Source organism: Apiospora hydei (genome assembly GCF_038363865.1).
Source record: "Apiospora hydei strain CBS 114990 chromosome Unknown utg000009l_segment0_segment0, whole genome shotgun sequence".
Taxonomy (NCBI): Eukaryota; Fungi; Ascomycota; class Sordariomycetes; order Amphisphaeriales; family Apiosporaceae; genus Apiospora; species Apiospora hydei.
Genome location: NW_027117368.1, coordinates 740,473 through 768,369, shown reverse-complemented (window position 1 = coordinate 768,369; position 27,897 = coordinate 740,473). Strand labels below are relative to the sequence as shown.

Genomic DNA, 27,897 nt, shown 5'->3' with positions numbered 1-27,897 from the left:
GCTTCATCCCAACTGAATATGTACAACGATACACAGAAGATGCATTAGTGCCTACCCTGAGTATAACCACATGCACCCCGGACTTTCGAGTGACGACCTGGCCGAGTTAGCCATAGTATAAAGGGTTACAGAGGCGCGACCCTGAGTTATATAAAGCAACACTCAGTCTTGCAGCAGCGTTGTGAGATGCAACTCCCAATAACCTACTGCGACTTTTATTGCTTGGGCTCCTCATCCTTCTTCTCCTCGGCGTTCTCCTCCCGCTTGACCTTCTGCTCCCTCCGCGTGAGGATCTCGTCAATGATGCCGATCTCCTTGGCCTCCTGGGCGCTCAGGTACTTGTCGCGGTCCATCATGTCCTCGACGTCCTTGAGGCCGTACTTGTCGTGGCCGTGGGCCTGGTTGAGGTGCTTGCGGAAGATCTCGTTGAGCTGCTCGCGCGTGCGCTGGATCTGCGTCGCGTAGATCAGGATGTCGCTGGCCTGGCCCTGCGTCCCGCCCAGCGGCTGGTGCACCATGATGCTGCTGTGCGGCAGCGAGTAGCGCTTGCCCTTCTCACCGCCGGCTAACAACAAAGAGCCCATCGACGCCGCTTGGCCTAGGCACACGGTCGATACGGGGGATCGGATGTACGTCATCGTGTCGTAGATTGATAGGCCTGCTACCACGGAGCCGCCGGGGGACTGGATGTACATGGTGATCGGCTTGTCTGGGTTGTCCGACTCGAGCCATAGGAGCTGCGCGACGATGGAGGCAGACACGGTGTCGTCGATAGCGCCGTTCAGACAGATGATTCGCTCCTACATATACCAGCAGGGTCAATTGATCGAAGTTCGCATGGGTTTTGCTGGGGGAGGTTGTTTGTTGCTGCTTACCTGAAGGAGCTTCGAGAAGATGTCATCTGCAATTGAGAATACTCGTCAACATTGGCTGGCCTTCTTAAGATGATCGCATAGTCCGTCCAGGGTAACTAACAGGTTCTCCAGCCTCCGGTCTATCTCATTAGCCAACCTCAGTGCATAGCAGTATCTTTGCGACTTCTTCTCAGCTTACTGTGACTTCCGTGATGTATGGTAACGGGATAGCTCCCATGGGCGTCTGATGGGAGCTACCGGGGAACCCACCGAAAGAACGGGCTTGCCTTGTCGGCAATGTCCTGAGTGCCCGCCATATCGGTCTTTGGATGTTCAACATCTTGACAACAGAGCGCAAGCGTGCGTTGCTTTGTTGCTTGTGTGGTGATGTGTCGGAGCTGTGTTGGTTCTGAACGTTGCAAGCTAGTATTTCGAAGCTCCAACGACGCGGGCGCGCTAGACAGCGCTGACGTCGGCGCACGGTGGAGCTCTAGCCGATATCGAACTTGAGGAAAACAGGGGACCTCGTTCGCTAAAAAGCTGCCCGGATTAGCGTTATTGTGCCAGCTAAAGGCGTCGGCAAAAGGTTAAGGTAATTGATGCAATTGGCCGTCCCTTTTAAATCACTTGAAAGCCACACCCGACCAGAACTTCAGCACACATGCGGCTATGAGACGATGTCCGGCGTTGCGAGGTAGCAGCGCTATCTCAACCCGCATTTGCCGACCTCACTTGCAATGCCGCCTTTACGCATCCAAAGCGCCGGCGACGGAACAGAACAGCATCAGCAGCGACCAAGCCAAGAGTAGTAGTAACAGCGCCCGCCGAAGATCACCGCCCCCGCCGCCCGCCGCCCACAACGACGAGGACAGCAACAGTCTCTTCCACGACTGGGACCAAGCCTTCCAGATCGACCAGGATGCCAAGACGATAGAGACGGCGGCCGGCAGCCTGCCGCTGTCGCCCGTCATGGACCCGTCCTTCTGGGCGAAGCGCGAGCAGTACACGAAGCGCAAGCCCAAGCACACCCCCTCGAAGCCCCAGAGCACGTTCGAGCGCCAGTTCGCCGCCAACGCCTTCGCGCAGGCCCTCGCGACGCCCGTGCGCTACGATTCCGTGATCCGGTTCCGGCTGCCGAGCTTCTTCCTCCAGGACTTCCACCTCGTCACGCACCCGGAGACGGGGCAGCCGTGGTGGGTTCCGCGGAGTTTGGCGTTGGAGAACAGCAACCATGGCGAGAACAAGAACAATAAGGGGGAAGAGGGTGTCTCATCTACAGCAGCAGGTAACGATGCAAATAAGAAGAAGCCTTCGAGAGAGAAACTCCTCGGCCCCAACGCATATGGGCCGGCGCGCAAAGATGTTCTGGCCGCCATGAGTCAGGACAAGTCCGGGTTCTATGGGCAGTCGCGCATGCTCTTTGGGCCCTCGAGCTCGCAGTACAAGATATTTGGAAATAAGGCTGTGTGGCGGCAGGACATGGACGAGTTCGTGCTGGGCCTGATGCGCCAGCACGTGGAGCAGGACCTATTGTACCTCTCGCGGCTGTGCGTGGAGCAGGGGCGCTATTACATCGCCAAGTGCTTCGGCTGGGGTGATGTCCAATACAAACACAAGGGCGCCGTCTTGTGGTTTGGCGATGACTCGCCCGCAGAAGATGGGAAACCGGCACAGAACTCGCCTGGCCCGTTTGCTACTTATGAGTTTGCCGACAAGGAGGGGGCCAAGACGGCTGTTGCTGTCCACAATATGCCCATGTTGTTAGGCGAGGAGACTGCCGCTCGGGTCCGGAAAGAGGCCGGGGCTCTCCAGGATGGATCGATATTCATGTTGGCCGGAAGGCGGAGTACAGATCTCCAGTTGAAGCTTTGGAAGCTTCAGGGCTACTTGTCAGATTATAGATGATTCTTTTGCGGGAAAAGAAATAAAACAAAAATACGTAAAACTCGAACAATGAAATCTCCCGCATCGGGTTGAATCCAAAGAGACTTTGAATGCCAGTAATGATTATATCTGACTGGGTTGACACCGTAATGGTTTTGCTCAGTCTGTGTATATACCAACAGAACTCACTAGGCGACTATGTTGGTCATCATTAGGATATGCATTATCATTACTTGTTTCTATTCATTAGGTATTCTAAAGAGTAAACTGCTAATATGCAAGCTGCACGGAGCAACTGACTCCCAGGAATGTGGGTTACCATCCCCAGACTGCAGTGCATGCATCTACAAATGCGTGCCCCCATATTTCATGCATTGCAGCATCCGAGTGACAACCCAATACTCTGGGCCGGGCTGTCACGTCTTGGACGACAAGGATGCTGGCATATGCGCAACAACTTCGTTTCTTACATAGAGCTCGTGTATGTGGCGTATAACGTCTCGATGCGAAGGATAGAAAGTAATAAAGCTGATCGTTTCCCTGTCTTATGTGGTCGTAATGTACTAATTCAAACCTCAAAAACTCCATGCGCCCGAACCCGTGACAGAGGTTTTTCTATGACGCTACCGAACCGAAACGCAAATGTCCAAGACAGACCAAGAAAGAAATAAAACGGCCATGACTTCAAGGACGGGTCCCCCTTTTGTTTTCTTGTTTTCATGGTAATAACCAAGCAAACCTGACAACTCGTCAGCCGGGGGACCTTTTTCCAAAGGGCACTCGCACTTCTTCGGGATATGCACTTACCTCACTCATAACGTTCTTCTTCTCATTTTCATTCTAGCAGGCAGAAGCTAGACCTCCTTCTCCACATAGACCGCCGTCCCGTAGACCGAGACCTGCGCAAACCCCAAGATCTCGCTCTCGCCGTAGCCGAGACCGACGACGGCATTGCCGCCGCGGGCGAGGCAGTCGACGACGAGGCGGGCGGTGGCCTGCTCGCGCGCGTTGTAGAGCAGGTGGGTCAGGCTCTTGGCCTCGGAGCCGAAGCCGGTGACGGACTTGAGCAGCGACTTGGTGTCCTTGCGCGCGCACGTCGTGCTGCCGTAGACGGCGCCCAGGGTGCGCACTACGCGGTACCCCGGCAGTGTGGGAGTTGTGGACGTGGGCACTGAGGGCGTCCCGCTGTGCGGTTCGGACTCCGGGTGCGAGACGCTGAAGGGGTGCGTTTGCTGGGGCGATTGCGAGTACTGCGGCGGCGTGGCGGCGCTGCTGAAGGTCGAGGCGCGGTTGGGGGCCGGGACGGCGAGCATGGATTTGCGGTTGGACAGCATTTTGACTGGACTTGGGATGGAAAGGAGGAGGAGGAGGGCAAGAACAGAAAGGTTCGCTGTGTAGGTACAGGGGGTAGCTTGAGCCGATGTTTCTGCTATGAGTCCCAGCCGGGTGGTACGCGTAATGCAACTTGGGAAGCAGGGGGCTCAAGATAGAGTCTTGATAATAATGGGGAGGGATAATCGCCTTGTGTGCGCGAAAGTGTAAAAGGTAGAATGAACGCGAACTGGAATGGCATTGCATCCCCTTGGGGATCTTATATGTACTTATTACTCCTTATGGCCGTTGATAGCAACTGCTGCCGCTTCTTACCGTGTCGCTTGCTAGGCGATGGCCGATGACAGGGCAGTAGACAGGCTGCCAACCTTGATTGTTGGCCTCCTTTCGGACATCGCGCCGCCTGGTCGGGAGACATTTTCTTGGAAATGTTTCCTGAATGCTTCAAGGCATGAGATCCATGGGAACCAGGAGTCGTCTCTGAAACAGATGATGCGGCAGCAGAGTCCAAGAAAATGGTGTGTGTGCTAATGCTCCAAGGCTCCATGCTCCCTGTCTCTTCAATTGTTCCCGGGGACAGAGGCCGGAATTAGCTGATCCTGGGCAACGGAACGGCCTGTGATTGGGCACAGCCGCCGTTCGCTCGCGTAGACTTGCACCAGATCGCTCTTACGATCCAAAAGATAAAAAAGATCAAACGGAGACGCCAAGGGCAACCTTGTAACCAGCCTAGTCCCCGTCCCCACGAAAAGTGCCACATTTTGTCGTTTAACCAACTTGTTTTCTGGGAGCACGCGCTCCTGGTCCGACCGACCGTCTCCTCGGGCGGCCTCAGATGGGAAATGACCTCATGATGAAACCGTTATCGACAGCCTGCATTGCCCATCTGATTGACGTGCATGGAAGTTATGTGCGAACCCTATCGCTCGGCGCACACGCGAGAGAACGGAAGCTGGCAGTATTGGGAAAAAGGCCCGAAATAGAAGTCCAGGTGGCCCGGCCGGCCACCCGTCAACTTAAGCTTAACGACTAGCATAGCACGTTGTAAAAGGGGGTTGACCGTTACCGTACCTAATGAGTTATGGATCAGATCTGGTAGGCAATTAGGATAGGACAGCTGTTACCATACATATCCTTGCTAGGGTAGATTGGAGGCCTGTCTGCCAAAAAGTAGGTCACCGGCGATTCCTCCGTCCCGCGAGTTGATTGCCATAGGCAATCTAGACCTGCGTGGAAGGTCATGCCGCCATCTACTCAGACACACCTCAAAAGCCCTAGAGCACTGAGTGACGGAGTTTGACACTCGGATGGCGCGATCTTGAAATAAGCAGCTTGAGGTATCACGGATAATACCGAACTGCATATTGACCCCCAGCGGAGCCTCCGGCTTATTATGTTGTCGTACACGTACCGACGTAGGGAAGAAACAAGCATACGGTCAACCCTAGCCGAGCAAGCAGTTCATCCAGGACGATCGTCCAGCCCGCAGTCCCACCAGGTCTTGCTATGGCAGCCCCATAACCGTAGCCTTGCCGATTACTGTCCGGTGTCATCCTATGTCCAGTCAAGGATGGAGACGACGCCAGTGTCTGATATTCCCTTGATGGCGATAACGCTGCCCCCACCATATCGTGTCTTCCGATATGGACTAGGGAATAATCAGTGCCGTGGTATAATGCTTATCCGATTAGTGGCATAATGCTTATTCCTATTAAATAATTAGGTATTATACCAAGGGCAGCGTTATCGCCATTAAGGGGGAGAGACGGGAAGTCCTTCGACAGTACTTGACCTTCCAGACGGCTCTCTCTCTCTCTCTCTGTCTTCGGTCCAAGAGATAGCTCCATTGTCAACTAAACAGATATTGTGTAGGATCCTTGGATGAGAAATGCGTGTCGTGTCATTCAACGTTTGCATGCAGCCAGTTGCCTTGCCTTTGCGATTACTCGTTTCCTCGAAGGGTTTCCCACTCCCAATAACAGAGTCCGACTTCGCAGAACCAGCTGAAGCCGGGATTTCTCTTCCTCGTCATGCGGCAGTATGACATCGGCATAGAGCCGCGTAATGGGCACCAATGCCGGCTACTCTCAGCATTGACAGATCTGACCCGAGCCTTGGCATGTTTCAGCCTTTCACGTTCTTCAGGCCGGGGATTGTGAGCGTCTATTTACTGTACTGTAAGTCAAGCCGTATGGTTATGGGCTGGATTGGGTGGTATCTTGAAACTAGAGACGTCGACCGCTTGGGTCTTGAGACTTCATGGAGATAATGCGTGATCCATGGCGTTGCTCATAGTGTATGGCGCTGGCAGGCGGGTGACCAAAATGCGCCTACAGCAAATGGGCTTATATTGAAGTACTCGATATTACCACTTTACTTTATTGAGCTTAAAAACAGAACGACAGCGGTCACTTTCGAAAAGCACTCGATTGGGGGAAGAAGATGATGATCAATTGAGAAGGTAACTAGCTACGGTTCCGAGGTTGGTCGTGCGCAACGCACGGACCACCAACAAGCTGTATAAAATCAGCGGACGGCTTTAAAATTTTAAGAAATTATCGTTAAATCTTTTTTTTATAGAATAATACAATCTGAATTCTATGTTATATTAAAAACTTCGTTAGTCTTATAATATCATGATTAGAAATGGTACTTCGGTCTGCGGCAAGAGCATTCTTGTCACCCGCCTAGCTGGCTTACTCTCAGCCCAGGCAGGAGCATTGTCATCTCGAAGCTTGGTCGTCAGAAACTTGGCTACATGTAGATGGGTGGACTTGTCATGTTTGACCTGTGTTGTTGATCTTGTAATCCCATGACTCAACCATATCTACTACATATGGCATTACTCTGTACCTCAAGCACTAGTTGAGTAAGTTTAAATTGTACGTTCGTATGAATGTAAGTCTCCATGACAGGCTGCAGTTGTATACCGGGTCCCATGGCATATTTGATCACTTGATACGGATGGCTCGCTGGCTCCAGGACATGCTGGAGGTATCGAAAGCGATAACCGCAATCGTTTGTTTGCAGCCGATTGCCTTGACGGGCTTCAATGTTCCAAAGAATCCCAATGGAGACGAGAATACATGGAGCGTTCAACTGACTCAAGATCACGACCCCGCTAACCCCGCTATCAACAACGGACTGATAAATCTGAAGATGGCGGGGTTGTTGGACCAGTGACTGACCAGGAACACCACTACCTGCCGCCTGCCAACAGCAGAAACATATTGCAATACTCTGGAAGAAAAGTCCAGTGGGTATCAAATAGTCGAGTCCCATCCATCCATTACACTAATGAAAGACCAGCGATAGACTTGCACTGCAATGGTGACTGGCAATGCGCACCTGTTGTCTTATCTTATCTAGGCGTGGAGTGGCCGAGAAAAGATTCATGGGTTCTCCGCAGAGGAGGCAAAAGGCGTGATCCACTTAGAGCTCTTTTCAGCCTCATGGGCGGGAGGATGCAAACAGGCAGTGGGCAGCCAAAAACGACCTCAATACGAGAGTCGCCCCGAGCCCGGAATCTGGAATTGAAGATGATTGGTCACCAGAGACGGATTGAGCCCAGCTGCTAAGAGTTGCAGCTGAAGTTAGATCAAGATAGATGATAGATCAAGCAAATGTCCCTGGCCAAATGGGAGTCTTCCAGAGAATGCCCTGAGGCTGGGGCTGCATTCCAGGCACTGCCGTTTCCATCTATGGGCATGGCAGTTTGTTAGCTCGTCGTCAGTTCTGGAACTTTGGAGAAGGTCTGCCTTGCGGTTGGGGCCCGTGCTTGCAGCTTGGCCTCCCTTCCGGCCAATCAGCTGGCCAGGCTCACCGAGGCTGCGATGCGGTTGCTCCCCAGTTGCCCCACCGCCAGAGGCTCATGGAAATGGAATCGCATCGAATTCTTTGGGCTTTGGCAGCTCGAGAGGGAAAAACAGAGTCTGAGAGTGTGCCTAGCACAGCAAAAAGCAGGGACCGTGTGCTAGTGCTGCAAGTTCCAGCGCCAAAGTAGGTAGAAGGTTCCTTTTTTTCTTCACCTAACTGAAGGCGATAGAAACAATTCGTGCCATTATAACTTCTACTCCTCCCACCTCCACCGCACCGAAGTCTGCCTTCGATCTTTTCTACTCATTCCTCATTCATCCAACCCATCCTCCTCTCTTCTATTCCTTCCTGCGTCCCGTAGAAAGAAGACTCTCCATCGCAGAGTGACATTTTGTGATACCCCTCCTTCATCGTCTTCAATTCCCATTTCCCACTTGGTAAGTCGGAAAAGTCACCACCCTTCCCCTCCATCCTCCACCACTGCCTTTCCACCACAAGTCCCCTCCCCGCTCCTCAGCCTTGTCTTCCCAGCGCCTCGAGCGTTTTTGCAAGCATTCGGATCATCCCATCGCTGCGCACTTCCAACGAGAAGAAGCCATTGAAACCAATTCGCATCGACTCTTCGGGTTTGCCTGTAACGTCTTTGCATCGCCGAAGGCTGGGAGAGTTTGTTGGGCAGAATTGGTCACAAAATCCTCACCTCCAAAAGGCGCCTTTCCACTTGTTTATTCGTCTCTGCAAATCAAATCAACCAAGTCCGTTCCTTCACATTGAACATACCCCACTAACATAATTGCGCCCATCTACAGAAGTCGAACCATATCCGCCATCATGTCTGAGACTTTCGAGTTCCAGGCTGAGATCTCTCAGCTGTTGTCTCTCATCATCAACACTGTCTACTCCAACAAGGAGATTTTCCTGCGAGAGTTGGTGTCCAACGCATCTGATGCTCTGGACAAGATCCGATATGAGGCCCTCTCCGACCCCAGCAAGCTCGATTCGGGCAAGGATCTCCGCATCGACATCATCCCCGACAAGGAGAACAAGACCCTCACAATCCGCGATACCGGTATCGGTATGACCAAGGCCGTAAGTCACTACGCACATTTTGTCCTACCTTTTTACAACAGATAGACTGACATACATTCACAGGACTTGGTCAATAACCTGGGTACCATTGCCCGCTCTGGTACCAAGCAGTTCATGGAGGCCCTCACCGCTGGTGCCGATATTTCCATGATTGGTCAGTTCGGTGTTGGTTTCTACTCCGCCTACCTGGTCGCCGACCGTGTCACGGTCGTTTCCAAGCACAACGATGACGAGCAATACGTCTGGGAGTCCTCCGCTGGAGGCACCTTCAGCATCCGCACCGACACCGAGGGTGAGCAGCTCGGCCGTGGCTCCAAGATGATCCTGCACCTCAAGGATGAGCAGAGCGACTACCTCAACGAGAGCAAGATCAAGGAGGTCATCAAGAAGCACTCCGAGTTCATCTCGTACCCCATCTACCTCCACGTCCAGAAGGAGACCGAGACTGAGGTTCCCGATGAGGATGCTGAGGAGACCACCGAGGAGGGCGATGACAAGAAGCCCAAGGTCGAGGAGGTCGACGACGAGGAGGAAGAGAAAGAAAAGAAGAAGAAGACCAAGAAGGTCAAGGAGACTACCATTGAGGAGGAGGAGCTCAACAAGCAGAAGCCCATCTGGACTCGCAACCCCCAGGACATCTCCACTGAGGAGTATGCCGCTTTCTACAAGTCCCTCTCCAACGACTGGGAGGACCACCTTGCCGTCAAGCACTTCTCCGTTGAGGGTCAGCTCGAGTTCCGTGCTATCCTCTTCGTCCCCAAGCGCGCTCCCTTCGATCTCTTCGAGACCAAGAAGACCAAGAACAACATCAAGCTCTACGTTCGCCGTGTCTTCATCACTGACGATGCCACCGACCTCATTCCCGAGTGGCTCAGCTTCGTCAAGGGTGTTGTCGACTCTGAGGATCTGCCCCTCAACCTGTCTCGTGAGACTCTTCAGCAGAACAAGATCATGAAGGTCATCAAGAAGAACATTGTCAAGAAGGCCCTCGAACTCTTCCAGGAGATCGCTGAGGACAAGGAGCAGTTCGACAAGTTCTACAGCGCTTTCGCCAAGAACCTGAAGCTCGGTATCCACGAGGACTCCCAGAACCGCCAGATCCTGGCCAAGCTCCTCCGCTTCAACTCTACCAAGTCTGGTGATGAGCTGACTTCGCTCTCTGACTACGTCACCCGCATGGCTGAGCACCAGAAGAACATGTACTACATCACTGGCGAGTCCATCAAGGCCGTCCAGAAGTCGCCTTTCCTTGACGCTCTCAAGGAGAAGAACTTCGAGGTTCTGTTCCTGGTCGACCCCATTGATGAGTACGCCATGACTCAGCTCAAGGAGTTCGAGGGCAAGAAGCTCGTCGACATCACCAAGGACTTCGAGCTCGAGGAGACTGAGGATGAGAAGAAGGCCCGCGAGGCTGAGGAGAAGGAGTACGAGGAGCTTGCCAAGGCCCTCAAGAACGTTCTCGGCGACAAGGTCGAGAAGGTTGTCGTCAGCCAGAAGCTCGTCGGCGCTCCTTGCGCCATCCGTACTGGCCAGTTCGGCTGGTCCGCTAACATGGAGCGTATCATGAAGGCTCAGGCCCTCCGTGACACCTCCATGAGCTCTTACATGAGCTCCAAGAAGACTTTCGAGATCTCCCCAAGTCTTCCATCATCAAGGAGCTGAAGAAGAAGGTCGAGGCTGACGGCGAGAACGACCGCACCGTCAAGTCCATCGTCCAGCTTCTGTTCGAGACTTCCCTGCTGGTCTCTGGCTTCACCATTGACGAGCCTGCCGGCTTCGCCGAGCGCATCCACAAGCTCGTCTCTCTGGGTCTGAACCTGGAGGAGGAGCCCGAGGCTGAGGCCACCGAGGCCCCTGCCACGGCCGACACTGTCGCCGCCGAGACCGGTGACAGCGCCATGGAGGAGGTCGACTAAGCGCCTTGGAGACTGGACAACCGGGATTGAAAAGTTCTATTGGAGTTGGCTGGTTTTGGGGCTTGCTTTTGTTGATCCATTTTCCGTTCATGCATCTCTCTTCCCTCATAATACCTCCTTCATACCCCCACGAGATGTATTCTAGTATGATGCCGTCATGATGCTACAGGCCGGATAAAGAATCCGTAGACGAATTGAAATGTGTTCTAGATGTTATCATCAACGTCCCCCATTGCATGCTCGTGTGAATGTGTATGTCTTTTTGTGTTGTACTATGCCGTTCGAACCCACTCATGATGTTACCACAATCGTACCTTGTCCCAGGCCCCGAACCTGAACCGGCAAGGTCAGGTGTCAATGTCAGTGCCAGTGCCACTGTCAGTCATGTTGACAGTCTGGTCCGTTACCTGTCGAGCTGAAGTTCTTCCTATAGGATCATAGTATATGTAAGATGACCAAGTGCTCCCGGCATACGGAGCAATTGGCGGGTAAACGGCAAACGATGCCTCGCTTATCGGCCGAAGCTGGGGCAGAGCGCTCAATTCCTTGCTATATATGCCAGTATCCTAGGCCACCCTAGATACTTAAGTGGTGAGTGCTCGGACGTGCCGTTGTTTGAAGGGAAATGCTCAAGGCGGGTCTAATTAGAGGTGCACACGATCCAGCGGGTCCCGCTGGGCGCGTGGGAAAGGAGCCCGAGAAAACATCGTAAGATACGTCGGCGTTTTTCATTGTTTACATGACCATTGAGGAGGAGATAACCCGTCGTTTCGCAGTGTGGTCCTTCTTCCACAGGGCTAGAAGAACTGGTTGGTCTGATACTTTCCATCTTGACTAGGTAGTAAGGATACTCGGTTCATCAACGTGCTCCAGAGGTGGCCATGGTAGCCTGGCATGCGGCATTTGACCGTGGAGGCCACCGGTCGAGTGCCGTAGCAGGGTAATCCCTCGCACCCAGCAGGAAAGGGGAGGGAAGGAGGCGGAGATACGGATGGGACGAAAGAGGCGACCGAGCAGCCTGGCTATGCCGTTCTGTGCATGGTGGTGGCTGGCTACATAGAAGGACTATGGAACACTGGCCTCCTCCCGGTATACAGAACAAGGAGAGATAACCGAGGAGGAAGAACTAGGGCTTGCCAGCTTGCCTTCGTTTCCTTCTTCTTTTACAAGCCAGCGAGTCATCGGTCTCAATCTGGCGTCAAATAGATTGAGGATCGAGCCATCTACGGTGGGTGTCCAAGTGGGATCTGTTTGATGTGGCACGTTGATGCTAGCTTCGATGGGCAGGAATATCACGCTGCACGTTGCGGGCGGCTCGGTGATCACAAGTGGAGAGAGGCAGGAAGGGGTGGGATCAGGATCACTGATCAAATCAAAAAAAAAGAACTCACCAAAAGAAGGAGGCGCTGCGGCCGGTGATAGGGGAGAAGCACGAAAGGCAGCGAATAGCAGGTGGCAGGCATCACCGTGTTCAAGAAGAGAGAAGGTTGCATGAACTGAAACCTGGGAGCCACGGCCCCTCAGCTCGTTTTGATACATCTGACGAGCGAGCGAGAGGGAGGAGAGGCGCGAGAGGGAAGGAAAGAGGCTACCTTGCCCACATTTTTGCGAAGGTTGTTGACTTATCGTGTTCCGTCACCATCTGTGCGGCCCATCTCCCGCCTCCCCGTTGGCTGCGATTTCCCAGGAACCATGATCTTCTGCCGGGTTTGACGTGCGGCCGGGACCATGGAGTGGCCCTGGGGTAGGCATTAGGGGGCAGGCTGGCCAGGGAAGGTCAAGGGGTGGACAAGAAGGGCGCCTTTTTTTTCCGTCGAACCACATGGCTGGAGGGGGAGTGCCTGGATTTGGTGGTTTTTTCTCTCCGATGTAGCATTCTGAGCGCGTTCCACGATCTTCTCGAATTGACAAGGTGCCGCTGAACGGCGCCAATCATGTCGTGATGCCCGCCTGCGTCGGCAGAGAGTGGCGTGCAGTACACTGGATTTGGTGTTTCATGGCATGGATGGTGGGGGGCGGTTGGTGGATGTCGTGGGTAGCAACGGCAGGCAAGCAGTTGGTTGCATGTAACTTGTCGTCGTGTTTCTCGTCGACTTCTTGATTGCAACCCATCTTGGCCATCACATCGCGTCAAACCCGACCATCGAAGTCAACGGTCGGTTCAAGCTGCAGGTAGTCAGAGTCCAACCTGCTTTGCGCGAAAGGTCACACATCCATCACACATTCAATCCAAGGCATTATCAAAGAAAGGTCTCGATTGAGTTTTTGGCGTTGGGACGATCAGACCGGCATGGACGCTGAGGATGTTGCCGGGCCGTCATCCGAAGTCCAGAGTCGAAAGAGAGTTGGACGTCGCTGGGATGGTACTTGGGCGCCGGGCTCAAGCTGAAGCACCCAGACGCTCTGGACGGGGTCGAGTTCGCCGGGGTCACGATGGTAGTTCGTCTCGGCTCCTGGGCGACTTGCCTAATGCGGGAAAGCCCAGGCGCGCGAGATGACGATGGGACGGGTTTCAGCTGAAGGGCCCTGCTCCACCATCCAACGCCCACCACCCATGTCGTCTTGGCGATGGAGCCCCAACGCCCCAGCACCGGCAGAGCCCTCAGAGAGAGCCCAGAGCCCAGCCAGCAGCAAAGCAAAGCAAAGCAGTAGCGCGACTGTCAATGTGAGACTACCACGCTGCCTCACGATGGCACATTTTCGTCCAAAGTCTCCAGGTTTAATCTGGCGAGCGAGTTTCTGACGGAGCCTAGCCTACCTAGCCCGCTTGCGTTGCACTGCGTGCGTGTTCCCTCTCTCACACCCAGGCTGGTCTGGTATCCGCATCCCATGTTGTGTTCGTGTCTATTAAAAGCAGATCGGACTGCCCATATTGCAGATCATCCTGTCCAGTTCCCGCAAATCGCATCTCCCTTTCTTGCGACCAATCACTCTCGTTCTTTGGGCCCGACTCTCTTTCTTTTTGCTTGCTTTTGCTTCTGAATACTACTTACCTGTCTGTTGCCGCCGCTCATTCAAGACGCCGCCCTCTTCACCTCCCTCACGACCACGCCTGACTTGACTGATTGCCTGCACGTCGATTTCCGCGGGCTCCAGCGACAAACTTCCAGGAACTCAACAACACCCGCCTTCCAAGAAGCTCCGTGTCAATCGCCGCTCCTTCTCTCCCAAGATGTACTCTCCTACTCTTGCGATCTTCGCCTTGGCCCTGTCGGCCGTCGCTGCCATGCCCACCAACACCACGTCACCCGTGCCGATGAGCAGCGCCCAGGCCGACCCTCGCAACAAGTGCAGCCCGAACCGGGTCAAGTCCACCGTCTACACCTGCGCCGCTCACGGCAAGATGACCCCCGTGCAGTGCTTCGCCAAGGTGTGCGCCAACATGGACATTCCGCCCCACAATGGAGTCTCCAAGCGCGACGTCAACATCCAATGTACCGACCAGAACCTGTTCCAATGTACGATTGTGGAATGGCGGGATGCCGGTGACTGCATCCGCACATTCTGCCCTTAAGCGGGGAGACATTCGTCTGGTCCGCTGAGTCGGCAGGCAACCTAAGGCACCCGTGGATACGGTGACTCCGGCAGTCGACGACAACATGGTCAAGAGAGCTGAACCGGCCTCGACTTCTCGCGCGGTTTTTGCTAGTGTGGTGGTTTGACTGTCGGGGATCACCATGGAGGCTTCCGTGCGGCAACTTCTATTCTTATTATGAGCTAGACTCGAAATGTTATGCTTTTTTACTATCACCTCCGGGCCGGGACCAAACTACTGGGCTTTTGAGCGCATTCGGACATCTCAAGACCTGGCGTCGTATGAGGCCCGCTGTGCTCATCACTCCCCGCCAGACTGGCATCTGGAACGACTGAGAACGATATATTGGTGTTATTCTTTCTTTTCTTTTTTTTCTTTCGGGCAAGATTTCGATCAAGCTCGCGGTTTACGATACCCAGTCTCGACTGAGGTTTTTACGACATTTGTACGATGTGAGGGTGAGAGGGAGAGAGGTGTTCTTTCAGCAGGGGACGAAGTACGGTAGATGGGGGCTCCAATCACGAACGATACCAAGCATCATTAGGAGCAACCACCATCGCCGAAACAACAACAACAAAAGCAAACTAAAAAAAGACAAAAAATACGACAAGACAAGACAAGCTAAGGTATGGGAGAAGCGAGATTTGCCAGGGTACGCAAAAAAGTGGCAATGCGGCGGATGCTTGCTTCTTCCGTCTTTTCTGATTCTAGATAAGACGAGATCGAGAGTGATGATGAACGCATCATTCAGTAGATTAGGCAACGCCCTCACGGGACTTGTATGATTACGGTACTTTTCCCAATTCTAACCTATACCTTTTGGGCCACAGCTCGTTTCAATAAATCTTTCCTGTCGGTCCACATTCGTTGCTCTGGACTTGCTCCTCCACCTCCCCACTGCTTTGTCGTGATGGTGATCTCTCTTCTGGGACTCTGTGAATTCTCCGCAGAGGATCTGCAGAGCCTCGTCCTTGGCATTTCCTGATTACCGCTGCCTATCCGTAAGCCTAACCACTCGGATGGTGGCACATATTTACTATTGGATATTCAACCCGTCTGATCATGGAGCACCCTGGCAGCTGTTCATCTGGTCCCCCTCAGACTGTCCATCGGACAGGCGGCGGCGGGCCGGGGGTGCGACTGACTGGCTGGCTGGCAGCCCAAGTCAACCGGTAATGGATTAAGAAGGCGGTGGCGTTTCCGCAATGCAATGGTTTCACAAATCCCGTTTGTTCCCTGCAACAACCCGTGGACGGACTTTGGGCAGATGTATGTATTGGTTACACTGACTTGGTCACATGTGACCACTGGACTTTTTCTCCCCTTGCTTGAACCTCTTGCCGTCTGCCACCTGCTGAAGAATCTAGAGACTGTCCTATGGGCTTTTGGTAGGCACGGAGTGGGCTGATGTGCGTGAACCCCGACTATAATCGGGACGACGATTAAGCTGGATATAGTTAAAAATCGATAAGGTAGTCTTTAATCGCTAAATTTAATATTATATCTCTTGGAGCCGCTGTTTAAAGCTAACGTCACGGCATTTTCAGGATCTTTCTGGACGAAGCTCGCCTGTACACATCTCTCGCAGCATCCGAGACAGCCTGTTTAAGACATGGTACAATACAGTCTTAGTGCACGGAGTCGGCAGCTTGACATGATTTATTGTAAAGGGATCAATGGGAACAAGTCAAGTAATAACGATACACAGTGAGAATGACGAAGCAAAAAGTTTCGTTCAGGCTGTCATCTGTTTAGGGGCTATAGATATGAACAAGAAACGTACATGTATGTCTGGCGCCAGTGTGCCAGAAGGGACGTATCTACCGACGCTAAGCAAGGCCTGGCAAGACGACACGTAACCAGCATTATGTTGCGGCTCGTTGCGTCTTCCCGATGCGTGCTTGCCCTCATTAACCTGCAGGGCTGAAATATAGCGGTGTGGCCTGTAAGGAGCAAATAAAGATTTCATTATCTCGTGTGTCATAGGGGTGCGTGAGGGCATCTTCCAGTCTGACACGTCCTGCTTGTAAGCTGACTTGTGAAACCCATCCATGGCCAATATTGATCAGCGAGTCGGACGTGTGCCAGCCACGCTGGATTAACTGCTCGCCCTTATACACCCCAAACCTCTGGAATGGTGCTACCAGTCAATGTATACCTAATTATTGAACTGCGGCGATTGTTCCTCGCCGGCAGTTTTGAGGTTCATCAGCTCCCCTTCACCCTTATTGAGACTGAGGGGGAGTCTCAAAAGGATATAAGAAGGCCCTTCTTCAAAATTGGAAGGCTGTCCTCACCATCCTCACCTACCACCTCTCCATTCGAGAAACCTTAGTATAATCCAAACTTCCTGATATCCTAAGCCATACTCCAAAGACAACCGGCTGTACAAGATGTTCATCCCCAAAGTCAAATTGGTTCAAGCCATCCTGGCCTTCACCAGCACGCTCGTCGCCGCGAACGGCTGCTACTCCCACGGGCCTACCTTTAGCGACCTCATTGGCGGTAACGTCGATGGCGACATTGACGATTTCTGCAACAACTACCGAGGGTCGGCGACCCCCCTAACGCCGTGGTTACCCACTGTTACCCGTTCCCCCAGAGCGGGAACCGGCTGCAGATGTCGCTCGAGAACAACGAGGGGAGCACCCAAGACCTCAGTTATGAAGACTGCACCAGATTTTTGGAGTGGAGCGGAGTGCTTGCAAGTATGGAAGCGAGCAGGACCATGGCTCGTTCCATTACTACATTGACCCCAATGACGGAAACTGCTAGGTTTCTGGGTGTTCCCATTGAGTAGCCGTGGGTACCAGATGGCCAACTACTCCTGTAGGCGAGATGAAGTGGTTGAGGTAGTACGCTGGGAAGGAGGGAGGTAGTTGGGAATTCTGTACTTCGGGGGAGGGGGAGGGGGTTATTCTCCAGCCTGGGCAGCCGCAGCGAGTATTTTGAGAAGGAGATAAGTAACACATGTTCGCCGACTTCGTGGAACAGAAACGCGGCGTCGGTTAACACTTGATTTTTATCCTGTTCATCTCTAGCTGCCTCTTCCCAAGCTGGCATCCGAACCAACCTAAATATAACATCTGAGCCCATGGTTTCTCCTAAGTTCCTAGCTCATACGGTTTAGCATCCAGCCCCCTGTCTCTGACTAGAAAAACTTATATCATATAAGATGTCCGGTTCCTCAGGTTGCATATTTCTAGCCTTGTTTCGCTGCGGAATTGGATTACCGATTCCGGGTTCCATTCCATAACTCGTGTGAACGGCGCCATACCCATAGACGGGATAGCTAGCTGCATGCCGAGGTTGAACCATATCCTAATGCTTTGGAGCACCTTGTCTCTGGGCCAGGGATGGAATGGTATTTCCCGAGTCTTGTGCTCCACCTCAACGAAGCCAGCCTGCTTGATCTACTGGGGTTTTGTATCTGGACGCACATCCATTGGCTGTTGGATGTGATATTACGCAATCCCAACAACCCCTAACCTCATACTGCGTTATTTCCTCTCGGTAAGCTTAACCCACATATCCTTCTGGACCCAGACATTGTGGCTCTCGGATACCCAGGGCCTGGCAGGGTTGGCTGATTCTAAGTCAAAGTTCCTCAATATCTGATTTACACGTTTATAGGGTTAGCCAGTCACACAACATACGTATATTACCAACAAAAGAATCGGTAGTATAGAAGGAGGAGAACGCACCTGCACAAATATCTTGTTCAGCTCGAGGAGGGCCACGGTCTTGCCCGAGCACTGCCATCGTCCGTACCCGAACACAAGCTCGGCCGCCCTCGTCATACGCGCCCGCTTTTCGGGATCGGGTTGCTCTTCTACCAACCAGCGCTCAGGCCGGAACATCTCGGCATCGTCGCCAAAGATTTCTTTGTTGCGCGTCACGGCCCAGGTGCTGTGGGCCACGCGCGTGCCCTCGGGCAGGAAGACGCCCTTGAAGGTATCACCTCCCTTGGGGACCTGCTTCATGACAAGACCAACGAAAGGGGGCCAGATGCGAAGGCCCTCTTGGATCACGGCCTATTACGGGAAAGGGGGCATCAGCATCAGAACAATACCTATCACAGAAAATGGGGCGAGCAAAAATGGCTATTGGTTGAAATCGTACCTGGAGGTAGGGTAGGGCTTTGGCCTCCTGAAGTGTGATTTCGTCGGAGATTCTGCCTTCTTTAATACCTGCGTCGATTTCTGCCTGGAGACGGCTGTAGACACGCGGGATCCCGATAATGTGAAGCAGGGTCGCCCGAATAGCCGTGGCAGTTGTGTCAGCACCCGCGATGATTTGGAAAACGACTTCAGCGTTGCAGTCTTCCTGATCCAGGCCGTGTCGAATGAAAGATCCCTAAAAGAAATTACATATGTCAGGACTTATCGTTTTGCTATGGGGCGGTGGGAAGAGAGAGAAAATCTTACGAGCATGTCCTGACGTTCCACTGCCTTAGGCCCAAAGCGAGTCGCTACGATTTTCTTCGTAACACTAAATTTGAGTTTTGGTGTGAGCAGTGTCCGAGGGATATCTTCGCCTCTTTGGCGTGCATTTGTAGAAGACCGAACCTTAGAAGCTTTCCAATTCCGCTCGCGTCAGTCTCCTTGGGCCCCATCAGTCTCCGAGGCCAAGGAGCGAGCATGATGTTCCTCAACCAGGGAACATCACCGCACATAGCGAGGAACGGGATATTCTGGCTCGTGACGGGGCCGTAGCCGAGCACGTCCCGGTCCTCCCGGACGTTGCCGAACTCCTCGCCGAAGCCGACCTTGGCGATGCTGTCGAGGGTGAAGAGCTGGGCAAGCTTGCCCATGTCGGCGTGCTGGCCGGCGCGGCACTTGGCGCGGAGCGAGGCGACGAGGTTGGCGACCTGGGCGTCGAGGTCCGGGTTCAGGAGGCTGTTGTCCTTGCCGGCGTAGGCCTTGGCCGTCTGCGCCTTGAAGCGGTCGTGCACCGCGGTGTCGAGGGTGCCGATGCCGTTCTGCCGGTCCGGGTCCAGGTTCATGATGTTGTACCAGCCGCTCTTGACGTAGGGCTGCGGGTGCCGGACATGTGGCGGATCCGGTCCGGGTCCGCGGTCAGGACGTCGTTGGGGCCGATGCGGGCGAGCGCGCCGAAGCCGTAGCGCGCCGTGATGGCGGTGTACTGCTCGTTCATCCGGCCGGACCGCTGGCGCGCGAGCATGGGGAGGTAGGAGATGGAGGAGAACCAGGGGCCGGGAATGTGCGAGAGGCGCCGGTAGCTGAGGATGGTGGAGATGATGTAGACCACGGCCACTGCGATCAGCCCGAGGGCCGGCAGGGGCAGGTTGGATGGGATCTCCAGCTCCATGGTGGGCTGCTGTCCGGAGAGAGCTGGCGATGTGTCTACTGTGGCAACACCCTTATTGGGAGGGATGAGATCCCGCGCGGGCAGGGCCCGGCTTATATATACGTGCTTACAAGTATACCCTAGATCTGCAGTGGATCGACCCTTGGCCCTTGGGGTTTCTCTTGACCCGAGGCATTCTTAGATGTTCCCACTTTCTATATCTATATGACGCTACTGGTAGTTCGAATGGCCCCCTTCAGTGGCAGGGGTAGCCGATAGCATGGCATGGGGGGAAGGGGCATGCAGTTTGCTCATACTACCCTCCTTCGTCAGACAGCCAATGATGCCTGTAGTCACGGTGACCTCCAATGAGCGAAGAGCAAGGGATGACGGCATATCACCCAACTTTCCACCATACAGCTCTCAAAGTTTTGCCATAGAGCCTCAGACAGCTGGCACTCCAACGCTGTACCACAAGATAACTGGCAATGAAACCGACCGTGTAGTTTGAATGTGTGTGCTGTTAATGGTCCACCTGAAAGTTTTGCATATGCGCGGTTGCTTACTGTGCAGTCTAAAATCAAAGGGGGGCTATCTCCTCTTAGCCCTTCGAGTCAAGAAAGCGGCTTGCAGCGAATTGCCGTGCTTGAAATGACCCAGTCCCCACAAGTAATCATCGGCAATAGCGATCAATACGTGCTGGCGCGCTGCCCAGGGCTGAGGATTGATACTGCAAACGGCGCGTTCGCCGTGTGCCGCTCTAACGAGGATCCATCGTCCGGTGGGGGAGGGATGTTTGGCGCAAGAAAGTGCGGATTGAGTGCGCATTTGACACACTGGTTTACCAGTCAAGAAGCCAATGTAGCATACATATGTATGTGGTCGGCATCGGATCGGGAGTGTTTTGCGTCGGCCTGCGGCTAACGGCTAGGTCATGTAGGTTAGGCAGGCAGATATAGGTATAGTCGTATGCACAATCCGTATAGAGGTTAGATTTACGACAAAGGTCCACTATTGGTTCTATGTAGAGAAACCAGAGCAGTGAGGAGCTGCTTGCTCCCTTGGTTTGCTACTGATCATGTGACACTGGTCAGAAGCGGAGCGGAGTCCAACCATGTTGCTAAGAATAGATCGAGGCCAGGTTCTGCCAACTATGACTCTTGTAAAAGGCCTCGCGAGTGGATAGGTTGGGTATGGAGGCAGGGCAGGGCTAGAATCTTAAAAAGGCCAGAATGCCTTACCACTAACAAGTAGAGGGTATTTTTGATGTCGGGGGTGCCGAAGACGAAAAAAAAGCAAAATCAACGGAGGTCGGTAGAGGCGGCCCGTTCATTCTCAACGAAGCACGTGAAACAATCCGATAGCTAAAACGAAAGCAAGTATCAAACTCAACCTCCAGTCGGCAACGGCGTTGTATACAAAAACCGTACGGATATGGTTCTTTTCTACTATACTATAATCATTTTCTATACTTGTGCTGAATACTGCTCAGCGTGGGCTGTACGATTAATCAATTGGGGCTGTGGCTTATGTATCAGGAGTTGGTTGAGGCGGCCAGTGGGTGGAATGGTGCCGTCACAGGTGGGCACTGCAGTGAGGCACTTGCACCTTGGAAAGCTCGAGGCTAAATCTGTCAAGTTCGCTTCAGGTTTAGGTAACGCAAGTACCTAAAAAAAGGAGACGCCTTGGCTTGAGGTTGCTTGCTTACCTGGTTAGGTCCCTGCCTGCCTGCCAGCATCTGGCGCATTTAGCCCCTAGCGACGGGGGAACCTCTACAGAGCTGCTACCAACCAACACCATTTTTCTTGTCCCTACTTACCTTGTACCTTGCCTGCATACATAATTTCCTTTGCGACAACAAGAAAGTTGGACGTCGTGTGTCTACCGAGTAGAGGCGATGGTGAATGCTGTGTATTGAATAGTCGCATCTCTATTATTTTTCTCGGTTGTTTTCCTTGTATAATAAGTAAGTTACCGAGCTCCAGTCACCCGATTCAGCATGTGGGAGGTCGGCGTCCGGAGTATTACTTTGAGCTGGATTGATCCAGCTCCGAGATATGCATGGACGTTGATGACACCATTGCTGCTTCGATTCCATCCTTCCAACCTCAACCAACACCAACCTTCTCACGCCCTTTTTATTAACACGATGCCCTTCTCTCTGTAGTAGCCTTTCCACCGTGGCACGGGATTCTCGGCTTCGATATCTGTTTAATTTGCGATAATCATGGAGTCAGATACCCCTTCAGCCTCATGGCACCCTGCCATGATGCCAAACTACCACACCCAAACAACCCCCGTCGCGTCCTCCTCAAATCCAGAGACGCCACGCGAATACTCAACACAATCTCCGGAGCCGAGCTCTGCAACGGCGCCGGCGCAACACCACCAAGAACCAGCCATTCCCGAAACGATACCCGAGCCTGCCGTAGACCAAGCAAACATCAACAAACCCTCTCCTCTGAATTATTTCGATGACGACGATCCCGAAGCTGGAGCTTGGGACATCGGACACGATGCGCCAGCTGAGGAGGCACCGCCAGCCCAGCATGCAGCGGATTCCGAAGAGCCGACAAGTCACGATCAAGAATTTCCGTCCGAGACTATGCCTGTGTTAGATTCGCCCGTCGCTATCAAATCGGCCAAGCACTCGAGTACCATGTCGTTTACGCGCACTGCACATGAGGTTATCTGGAGTGACGACGATGGCGAATCCGAATTCAGCCTGCAACGCACCGAAACAGACCCGTTCAAGTTTATGTCCCCGAGCGATAGAACAAACTCGTTTCCTCCGGTGCCGCCGATTGAAAGCGCACACCAGGAACGGCTAAATGAGCCACCTCCGGCAACGCAAGCACAGGACATCTTGCACGAAATAGAGCAAGAAGATGATCATGACGCGACTGCTGGACTTTCCGACTTTCCAAGCTCATTTGAGCAAGATACTGGAGCTGATGGCCCCTCTGATGAGACTTATCAACAAACGATGGGTCGAGACATGTCAAGCACAGGGGAGGAAGCTTCTGAAACTCGATTCGAGGAGGGGGCTGCCGCTGATCCCGCAAAGTCAGCAAGATGAGCCTCCCCCAATGGGCAACCGAAGGATGCGGCTGGCTTTGACGACACTTTCGCCGATGACGGAGATGATTTCTTCAGCAATATTCAAGATAGCACGCGACAGGAGGTTGATGATTTGGGCAATCTTTCTTTGCAGCGAAAGGACACGAGCTTGTTCACCGGTGCCTCTTCAGGCCCGCAAGCGACTTCGACCAAGTTCGAACCAGAAACGCCAACTATTGCTGAGGCAGACGACCCCATCCCAGACGGCAAGGTGGCAGCTGATACTCACCAAGCTGCGAATGAAGAAGCACCAGGAGCAGGGGAGGCGAAGCAAGAGGGGCCAGTTAACTTGGATGCGAAGTGGGCAGAGGCATTCGCAGAAGATGAGGACGAGGACTTTCTCCTAGAAGACCCCGTCGCCGAATCGAAGGAATTGGACCCCGCCGACTTCTTTGGCAGTGATGATGAAGGGTTTTTGGAAGATGTTGAAGATCCAGAACCGCAACAAGTTGTGCCACAAGCTGCTGCACCGGCAGCTCCAGGTGCCAACGGACGGTATATGCCCAGCAATCCTCAACCGCCGGTCCCTCAGACCCTGAATACCTTCAACTCAACGCCTGCCGTACCCCAAATCCAACAGAATTATGCGCCTGGATTCGCACATCCGAGCACGGCACCTCCGACTGGACTGGGCTATGGAGCGCCTCCTCCTAAGCCCGAACTGCCCAAGGCGCAGAGCTTTGCGGATAAGGCCAAAGGAGGTTACTCTTCTCCATATGACTTGCCAATGGATGTTGTAAAGCCACAGAAGCGCGCTAGTTTGCAGCAGCTTCCACGAGGCACCCCGACTCCATCTGCGCCGCCCGTTGCTCCTCCTAGATCCGCGAGCATGTATAACCAAGCTCCTCCTTTACCACCTCCGGGGGCCTCGGCTGTGAGCCAATCACCGCCACCGCCAGCGGCGAAGACAACTCCTCAGCTCAAGTCCAAGTCAAGCTTCTTCGAAGACCTACCTGTGGTTTCGAGACCTCGTCCGGGTTCCCGCCACAGCACTGTTCCGTCGCCTGGTCATAACCCATACGCGCCATCTGGACCGCCAGCCGGCCCTCCGACTGGCGCAGCACCACCAACTCAACTTATGTCGCCGCCACCAATGGGATCTCCCTTACTCTCACCCCCTGGCCAGAACGGAGCACCTCAAGCTTTACCAGGTGTTGCAGGCTTGGTCGCCCCTGAACGTGTTAACCCATATCTCTCGTTACAATCGACCACTGGCCCGAAGCCGAGCGCTCCTGCGAATAGTCGATACTCCCCGGCACCACCTACAAACGGAGCTGTACCTGCGCCCGTACCTGCGGCAGCTAGCCGATACTCTCCCGCTCCTCCCGCCCCTCCAGTCCGCGCTGGCAGCGGCCTTTACGCCCCACCACCATCTCTAGCTCACCAGCCGCGAACATCGAGCCCACTTGCTCATTTTGAAGTATCGCATGATCGCCAAACAGGCAAACTGCCCAGCCCTGCTGGCAGTGACAGTTTCCCAATGGTGCGAAGTGCCTCGTCCCAGTTTGACCCTCGCCTGCACAGGCTGTCATCTCTTCCTACTACACAGGAGGTTGATGAAGATGTCAACCCGTCGCAGCAGCCGCCCATCACTCGATCAGTCTCGGGAGTACCGCCTGCTTCTGCACGCTACAGTCCTCAGGATGTTCGAAGGACACCGCCTCCGCCAATGAGTCCTTCGATGTCCAATACTCTATCACCCCCTAAGCGCCAATTGCCAAATTATGCACCCCAAGCTCATTCTGGGGGACTTGGGTCGAGAGAGCCCAGCTTTGGCCCCCGCCTCGCTCTCAAACTCAGTCTCCGGGAGCCATGAGTGGCAATAGGACTGCAGCCATCCCCAGGCCTTCTTCTGTGCACGGGGTCACCCCGCCTCGCGCGATATCTGCTGCGCACAAATCACCACCAACAACACGGGTTCGAGGCATGTCCCAGTCCGTGAACCTGGTTGCCCCGACCGATGGACGCGAGAAGGATCCGCTCCGCAGATGGAGAGGCGCTCCTCTCATCTCTTGGGGTGTAGGTGGGACTATCGTGACATCCTTCCCCAAAGATGTTCCTCGCTATGGCATGGCGGGTAATGCCCCATGGTCATTCGCAGCCCTGGAGAAGTCAAGATCAAGCATGTTAAGGACATTCAGCCGCTTGAAGAGCTTCTGTCGAAATTCCCTGGGCCTCTCAAGGGCAAATCGAAGAAGAAGGAGACTGTTGCTTGGCTGACAACTGGCATCGAGTTGATGGATGCAGCCCTCCCTCAGGTGACGTATCAGCACCATCTATCCCACGAGGACAAGAGAGCGCTGGAGAGGGTTTTGCTGCTCAAGATTCTGCGAGTTCTCGTTGAGCACGACGGTATGCTCGACGGCAACCCAGCTGTAGAGAAGACTGTCAGGCAAATCTTGCTTCCTGATCTTGAAGGCGAGGTTGAACCCGTGTCAGCATTGGCCGGGGCCACCGTGCAAGGTGCGATGTCAGCCGCTACAGCACTGCAGTCTGACTCGGTCGATTCCTCGGCCGTGGAACAGATCAAGAAATCTTTGTTGATGGGTGAACGCGAAAAAGCGGTCTGGGCTGCTGCCGACAAGAGACTTTGGGGCCACGCCATGTTAATTGGGAACACGGTGACTGGAGACTTATACAAACAAGTTGCTCAAGAGTTTGTCAAGAAGGAGGTCAACCAGCCTGGACACAGCAACGAGTCCCTTGCCGCTCTGTACGGCGTCTTGTCCGGGAACCACGAAGAATCGGTTGATGAATTGGTTCCTAGCCATGCCCGGGCAGGCTTGAAATTGATGTCGACGTCGGTTTCCGTCGAAGCTTCCAAAGATGAACTGGATGGCTTGGACAAGTGGCGGGAGACATTGGGACTTATCCTGGGCAACCGGAGCAATGCCGATGTTGCTGCAATCACGTCGCTCGGAAACTTGCTCTCAAGCTACGGAAGAGCGGAAGCAGCCCATATCTGCTTCATGTTTGCCCGCCAGCATGCGGTGTTTGGCGGATTAGATGACCCCAAGGCCAACTTCGTACTTGTTGGCGCAGATCACAAACGCCAAGCTGACCAGTTCACGAAGGAGACCGAGGCTCTGCTCCTGAGCGAGGTTTACGAGTACGGGCTTTCTCTGACGGGTGCTGCCAACCTTGCACACGGCTGCCCGCATCTTGCTGCATACAAGTATCAGCACGCCATGACCCTAGCTGAGTACGGCAACAGGGACAAGGCTCTGCAGTATTGTGACAACATTATTGCTTCCATTTCATCCCAGACCAGGCGGTCGCCCTACTATCATCCTATGCTTGAAAGCGCGGTCGACGACTTGTCGAAGAGATTGAAGCTGGCACCCAAGGAGGAGTCCTCTTCATGGATTCAGAAGCCCAGCATGAACCAGGTCTCCAACTCTATGTGGAGCAAATTCAACAAGTTCGTCGCGGGGAGACGAGAATGATGGTACCGCAGATGGCGCCCCTGTCGAGGGTGAAGCTGGGCCTTTCTCTCGGATTACCCCTAACATTAGCCGCTCCCCATCGCTGTCCAACTTTGGAGAAGTTTATGGAAACGGAACACAGACAGCTTCCTACGGAACCCCTGCTCCTGTTCCTAACAACCGGGCTGGATCTCGATACGCCCCTTCGGCAAGCCGACCGACGTCATCTCCGTATGAGCCCAGTGCTGGCGGCTATCAACCAGTTCCCCGCTCTTCAATGGAGCGCACTTCTGGCGAATACAGTCGCACTTCGCTCGACCTTCCCGCAGCTTGGACCGAGTCTCATGCATGGTGGCCATACTCCAGAGACCACCTCTACTGCCAAGTTTGGCGGCTACCAGCCCGTGGCTACCGCGCCACCCGCAAGCTCTCCTTATGCTCCGCAAAACCCGGCTCCGGCTCCGGCCCCAGTCCCAGCCCCTGCTGTACCTGCAACTGCACCTTCCAGCAACCCGTATGCAGCTTTCGAGCCATACGGAGCTCAGAGTGCTTCTGCACCGCCAGAAGCCCCAGTTGCCGAGCCCAAAGCAGAGGAACCTAGCGGAGAAACTCCCAAAAACTCTGGTTACGAGCCGCCGTCATACGGCTACGAGCCGCCCCACCTCAACACATTTGACGCGTCGTCAAAGGAGCCTGCCACCAACGGTGGATACGAGCCTCCTTCATACGGCTTCGAACCCCGTCATATGAGCCAGGGCAAGACGATGCTGAAGAAGCTGCTGAGAAGCCCAAGAAGAAGAGTTTCATGGACGATGATGACGACGACGACATTCCTGCCTTGAAGAAGCCGGCAGAGAAGAGCAAGGCTGAAAAGGATCGAGAGAACCAGGAGCTGTTCCGAAAAGCGGCCGAGGAAGATGGTAAGTTACTTTCTAGATTCCTCTTCAATCTGATATTCCGGCGGTTTACTAACGTTTATTGCAGCCAAACGCGCGGAGGCAGCCAAATCCCAGAAGAAGGGCTGGTTCGGCGGACTATTTGGTGGAGGCAGCGCCAAGAAGGAAGCGAGCGAGGCGCCCAAGGCTGTCAAGGCCAATCTGGGAGAAGCCAGCTCGTTCGTCTACGACCCCGACGCCAAGCGCTGGGTGAACAAGAAGGCGGGTGCCGACAACACGCCCGCAAAGAGCGCAACCCCTCCCCCGCCGCGTTCGGCATCCTCGCGCAACAACACGCCACCTCCGCCTGGTAACGGCCTTGCCCCTCCAATGGGAAGTGGCACGCCGCCTCCTCCAGGTGGTGGTCCTCCCATGAGGAGCGTGAGCGGGCTCAAACAACAGATGTCCAGCGACAGCCTGCACATTCCTGGTCCTGCGATGGGCGGTGCGCCGCCCATGGGTCGCAGCGTTAGTAACATGAGCACCATGAGCAACATGAGCAACACCAGCGGCGAAGGTCTCACTATGGCGCCCCTCCTCGACCGGCCACTTCCCTGAGCAATGCTAGCAGCATCGACGACCTGCTAGGTGCCGCTGGACCGCGCAAGCCGGGCGCGAAGAAGGCCCGCAAGGGTCGCTACGTGGATGTCATGGCCAAATAATGAAGATGATTATTGATTC

General features: G+C 54.0%; 8 protein-coding genes across 8 annotated transcripts; 5 read left to right on the top strand and 3 right to left on the bottom strand.

The window, feature by feature from the left end:
* Window positions 1-215: 215 nt before the first annotated feature.
* On the bottom strand, window positions 216-1,194 carry PG997_012001 (ATP-dependent Clp protease proteolytic subunit; the record flags this gene model as incomplete). The annotated part of the gene is made up of 2 exons (XM_066816316.1): window positions 216-800; window positions 1,054-1,194. 2 exons carry the CDS (start codon window positions 1,192-1,194, stop codon window positions 216-218), a joined length of 726 nt encoding a protein of 241 aa, XP_066662008.1.
* PG997_012000 (uncharacterized protein) lies at window positions 1,184-2,759 on the top strand (the record flags this gene model as incomplete). Its single annotated transcript, XM_066816315.1, has 2 exons — window positions 1,184-1,214; window positions 1,489-2,759. The coding sequence occupies 2 exons, from the start codon at window positions 1,184-1,186 to the stop codon at window positions 2,757-2,759; spliced, it is 1,302 nt and encodes a 433-aa protein (XP_066662007.1).
* An 833-nt stretch (window positions 2,760-3,592) lies between these two features.
* On the bottom strand, window positions 3,593-4,072 carry PG997_011999 (uncharacterized protein; the record flags this gene model as incomplete). Its single annotated transcript, XM_066816314.1, has 1 exon — window positions 3,593-4,072. The coding sequence occupies one exon, from the start codon at window positions 4,070-4,072 to the stop codon at window positions 3,593-3,595; it is 480 nt and encodes a 159-aa protein (XP_066662006.1).
* Window positions 4,073-8,717: 4,645 nt separating this feature from the next.
* Window positions 8,718-10,891, top strand: PG997_011998 (heat shock protein 90; the record flags this gene model as incomplete). Its single annotated transcript, XM_066816313.1, has 3 exons — window positions 8,718-8,975; window positions 9,039-10,557; window positions 10,593-10,891. The coding sequence occupies 3 exons, from the start codon at window positions 8,718-8,720 to the stop codon at window positions 10,889-10,891; spliced, it is 2,076 nt and encodes a 691-aa protein (XP_066662005.1).
* A 3,172-nt stretch (window positions 10,892-14,063) lies between these two features.
* PG997_011997 (uncharacterized protein) lies at window positions 14,064-14,405 on the top strand (the record flags this gene model as incomplete). The annotated part of the gene is made up of 1 exon (XM_066816312.1): window positions 14,064-14,405. The coding sequence occupies one exon, from the start codon at window positions 14,064-14,066 to the stop codon at window positions 14,403-14,405; it is 342 nt and encodes a 113-aa protein (XP_066662004.1).
* A 2,414-nt stretch (window positions 14,406-16,819) lies between these two features.
* On the top strand, window positions 16,820-17,226 carry PG997_011996 (uncharacterized protein; the record flags this gene model as incomplete). The annotated part of the gene is made up of 2 exons (XM_066816311.1): window positions 16,820-16,977; window positions 17,031-17,226. 2 exons carry the CDS (start codon window positions 16,820-16,822, stop codon window positions 17,224-17,226), a joined length of 354 nt encoding a protein of 117 aa, XP_066662003.1.
* Window positions 17,227-17,926: 700 nt separating this feature from the next.
* Window positions 17,927-19,757, bottom strand: PG997_011995 (cytochrome P450 monooxygenase; the record flags this gene model as incomplete). The annotated part of the gene is made up of 6 exons (XM_066816310.1): window positions 17,927-18,040; window positions 18,131-18,460; window positions 18,549-18,782; window positions 18,854-18,917; window positions 18,995-19,461; window positions 19,512-19,757. The coding sequence occupies 6 exons, from the start codon at window positions 19,755-19,757 to the stop codon at window positions 17,927-17,929; spliced, it is 1,455 nt and encodes a 484-aa protein (XP_066662002.1).
* A 2,206-nt stretch (window positions 19,758-21,963) lies between these two features.
* PG997_011994 (Sec23-binding domain of Sec16-domain-containing protein) lies at window positions 21,964-27,774 on the top strand (the record flags this gene model as incomplete). Its single annotated transcript, XM_066816309.1, has 7 exons — window positions 21,964-22,802; window positions 22,908-24,539; window positions 24,593-24,875; window positions 24,998-26,277; window positions 26,424-26,986; window positions 27,037-27,201; window positions 27,266-27,774. The coding sequence occupies 7 exons, from the start codon at window positions 21,964-21,966 to the stop codon at window positions 27,772-27,774; spliced, it is 5,271 nt and encodes a 1,756-aa protein (XP_066662001.1).
* Between the last annotated feature and the right edge of the window lie 123 nt (window positions 27,775-27,897).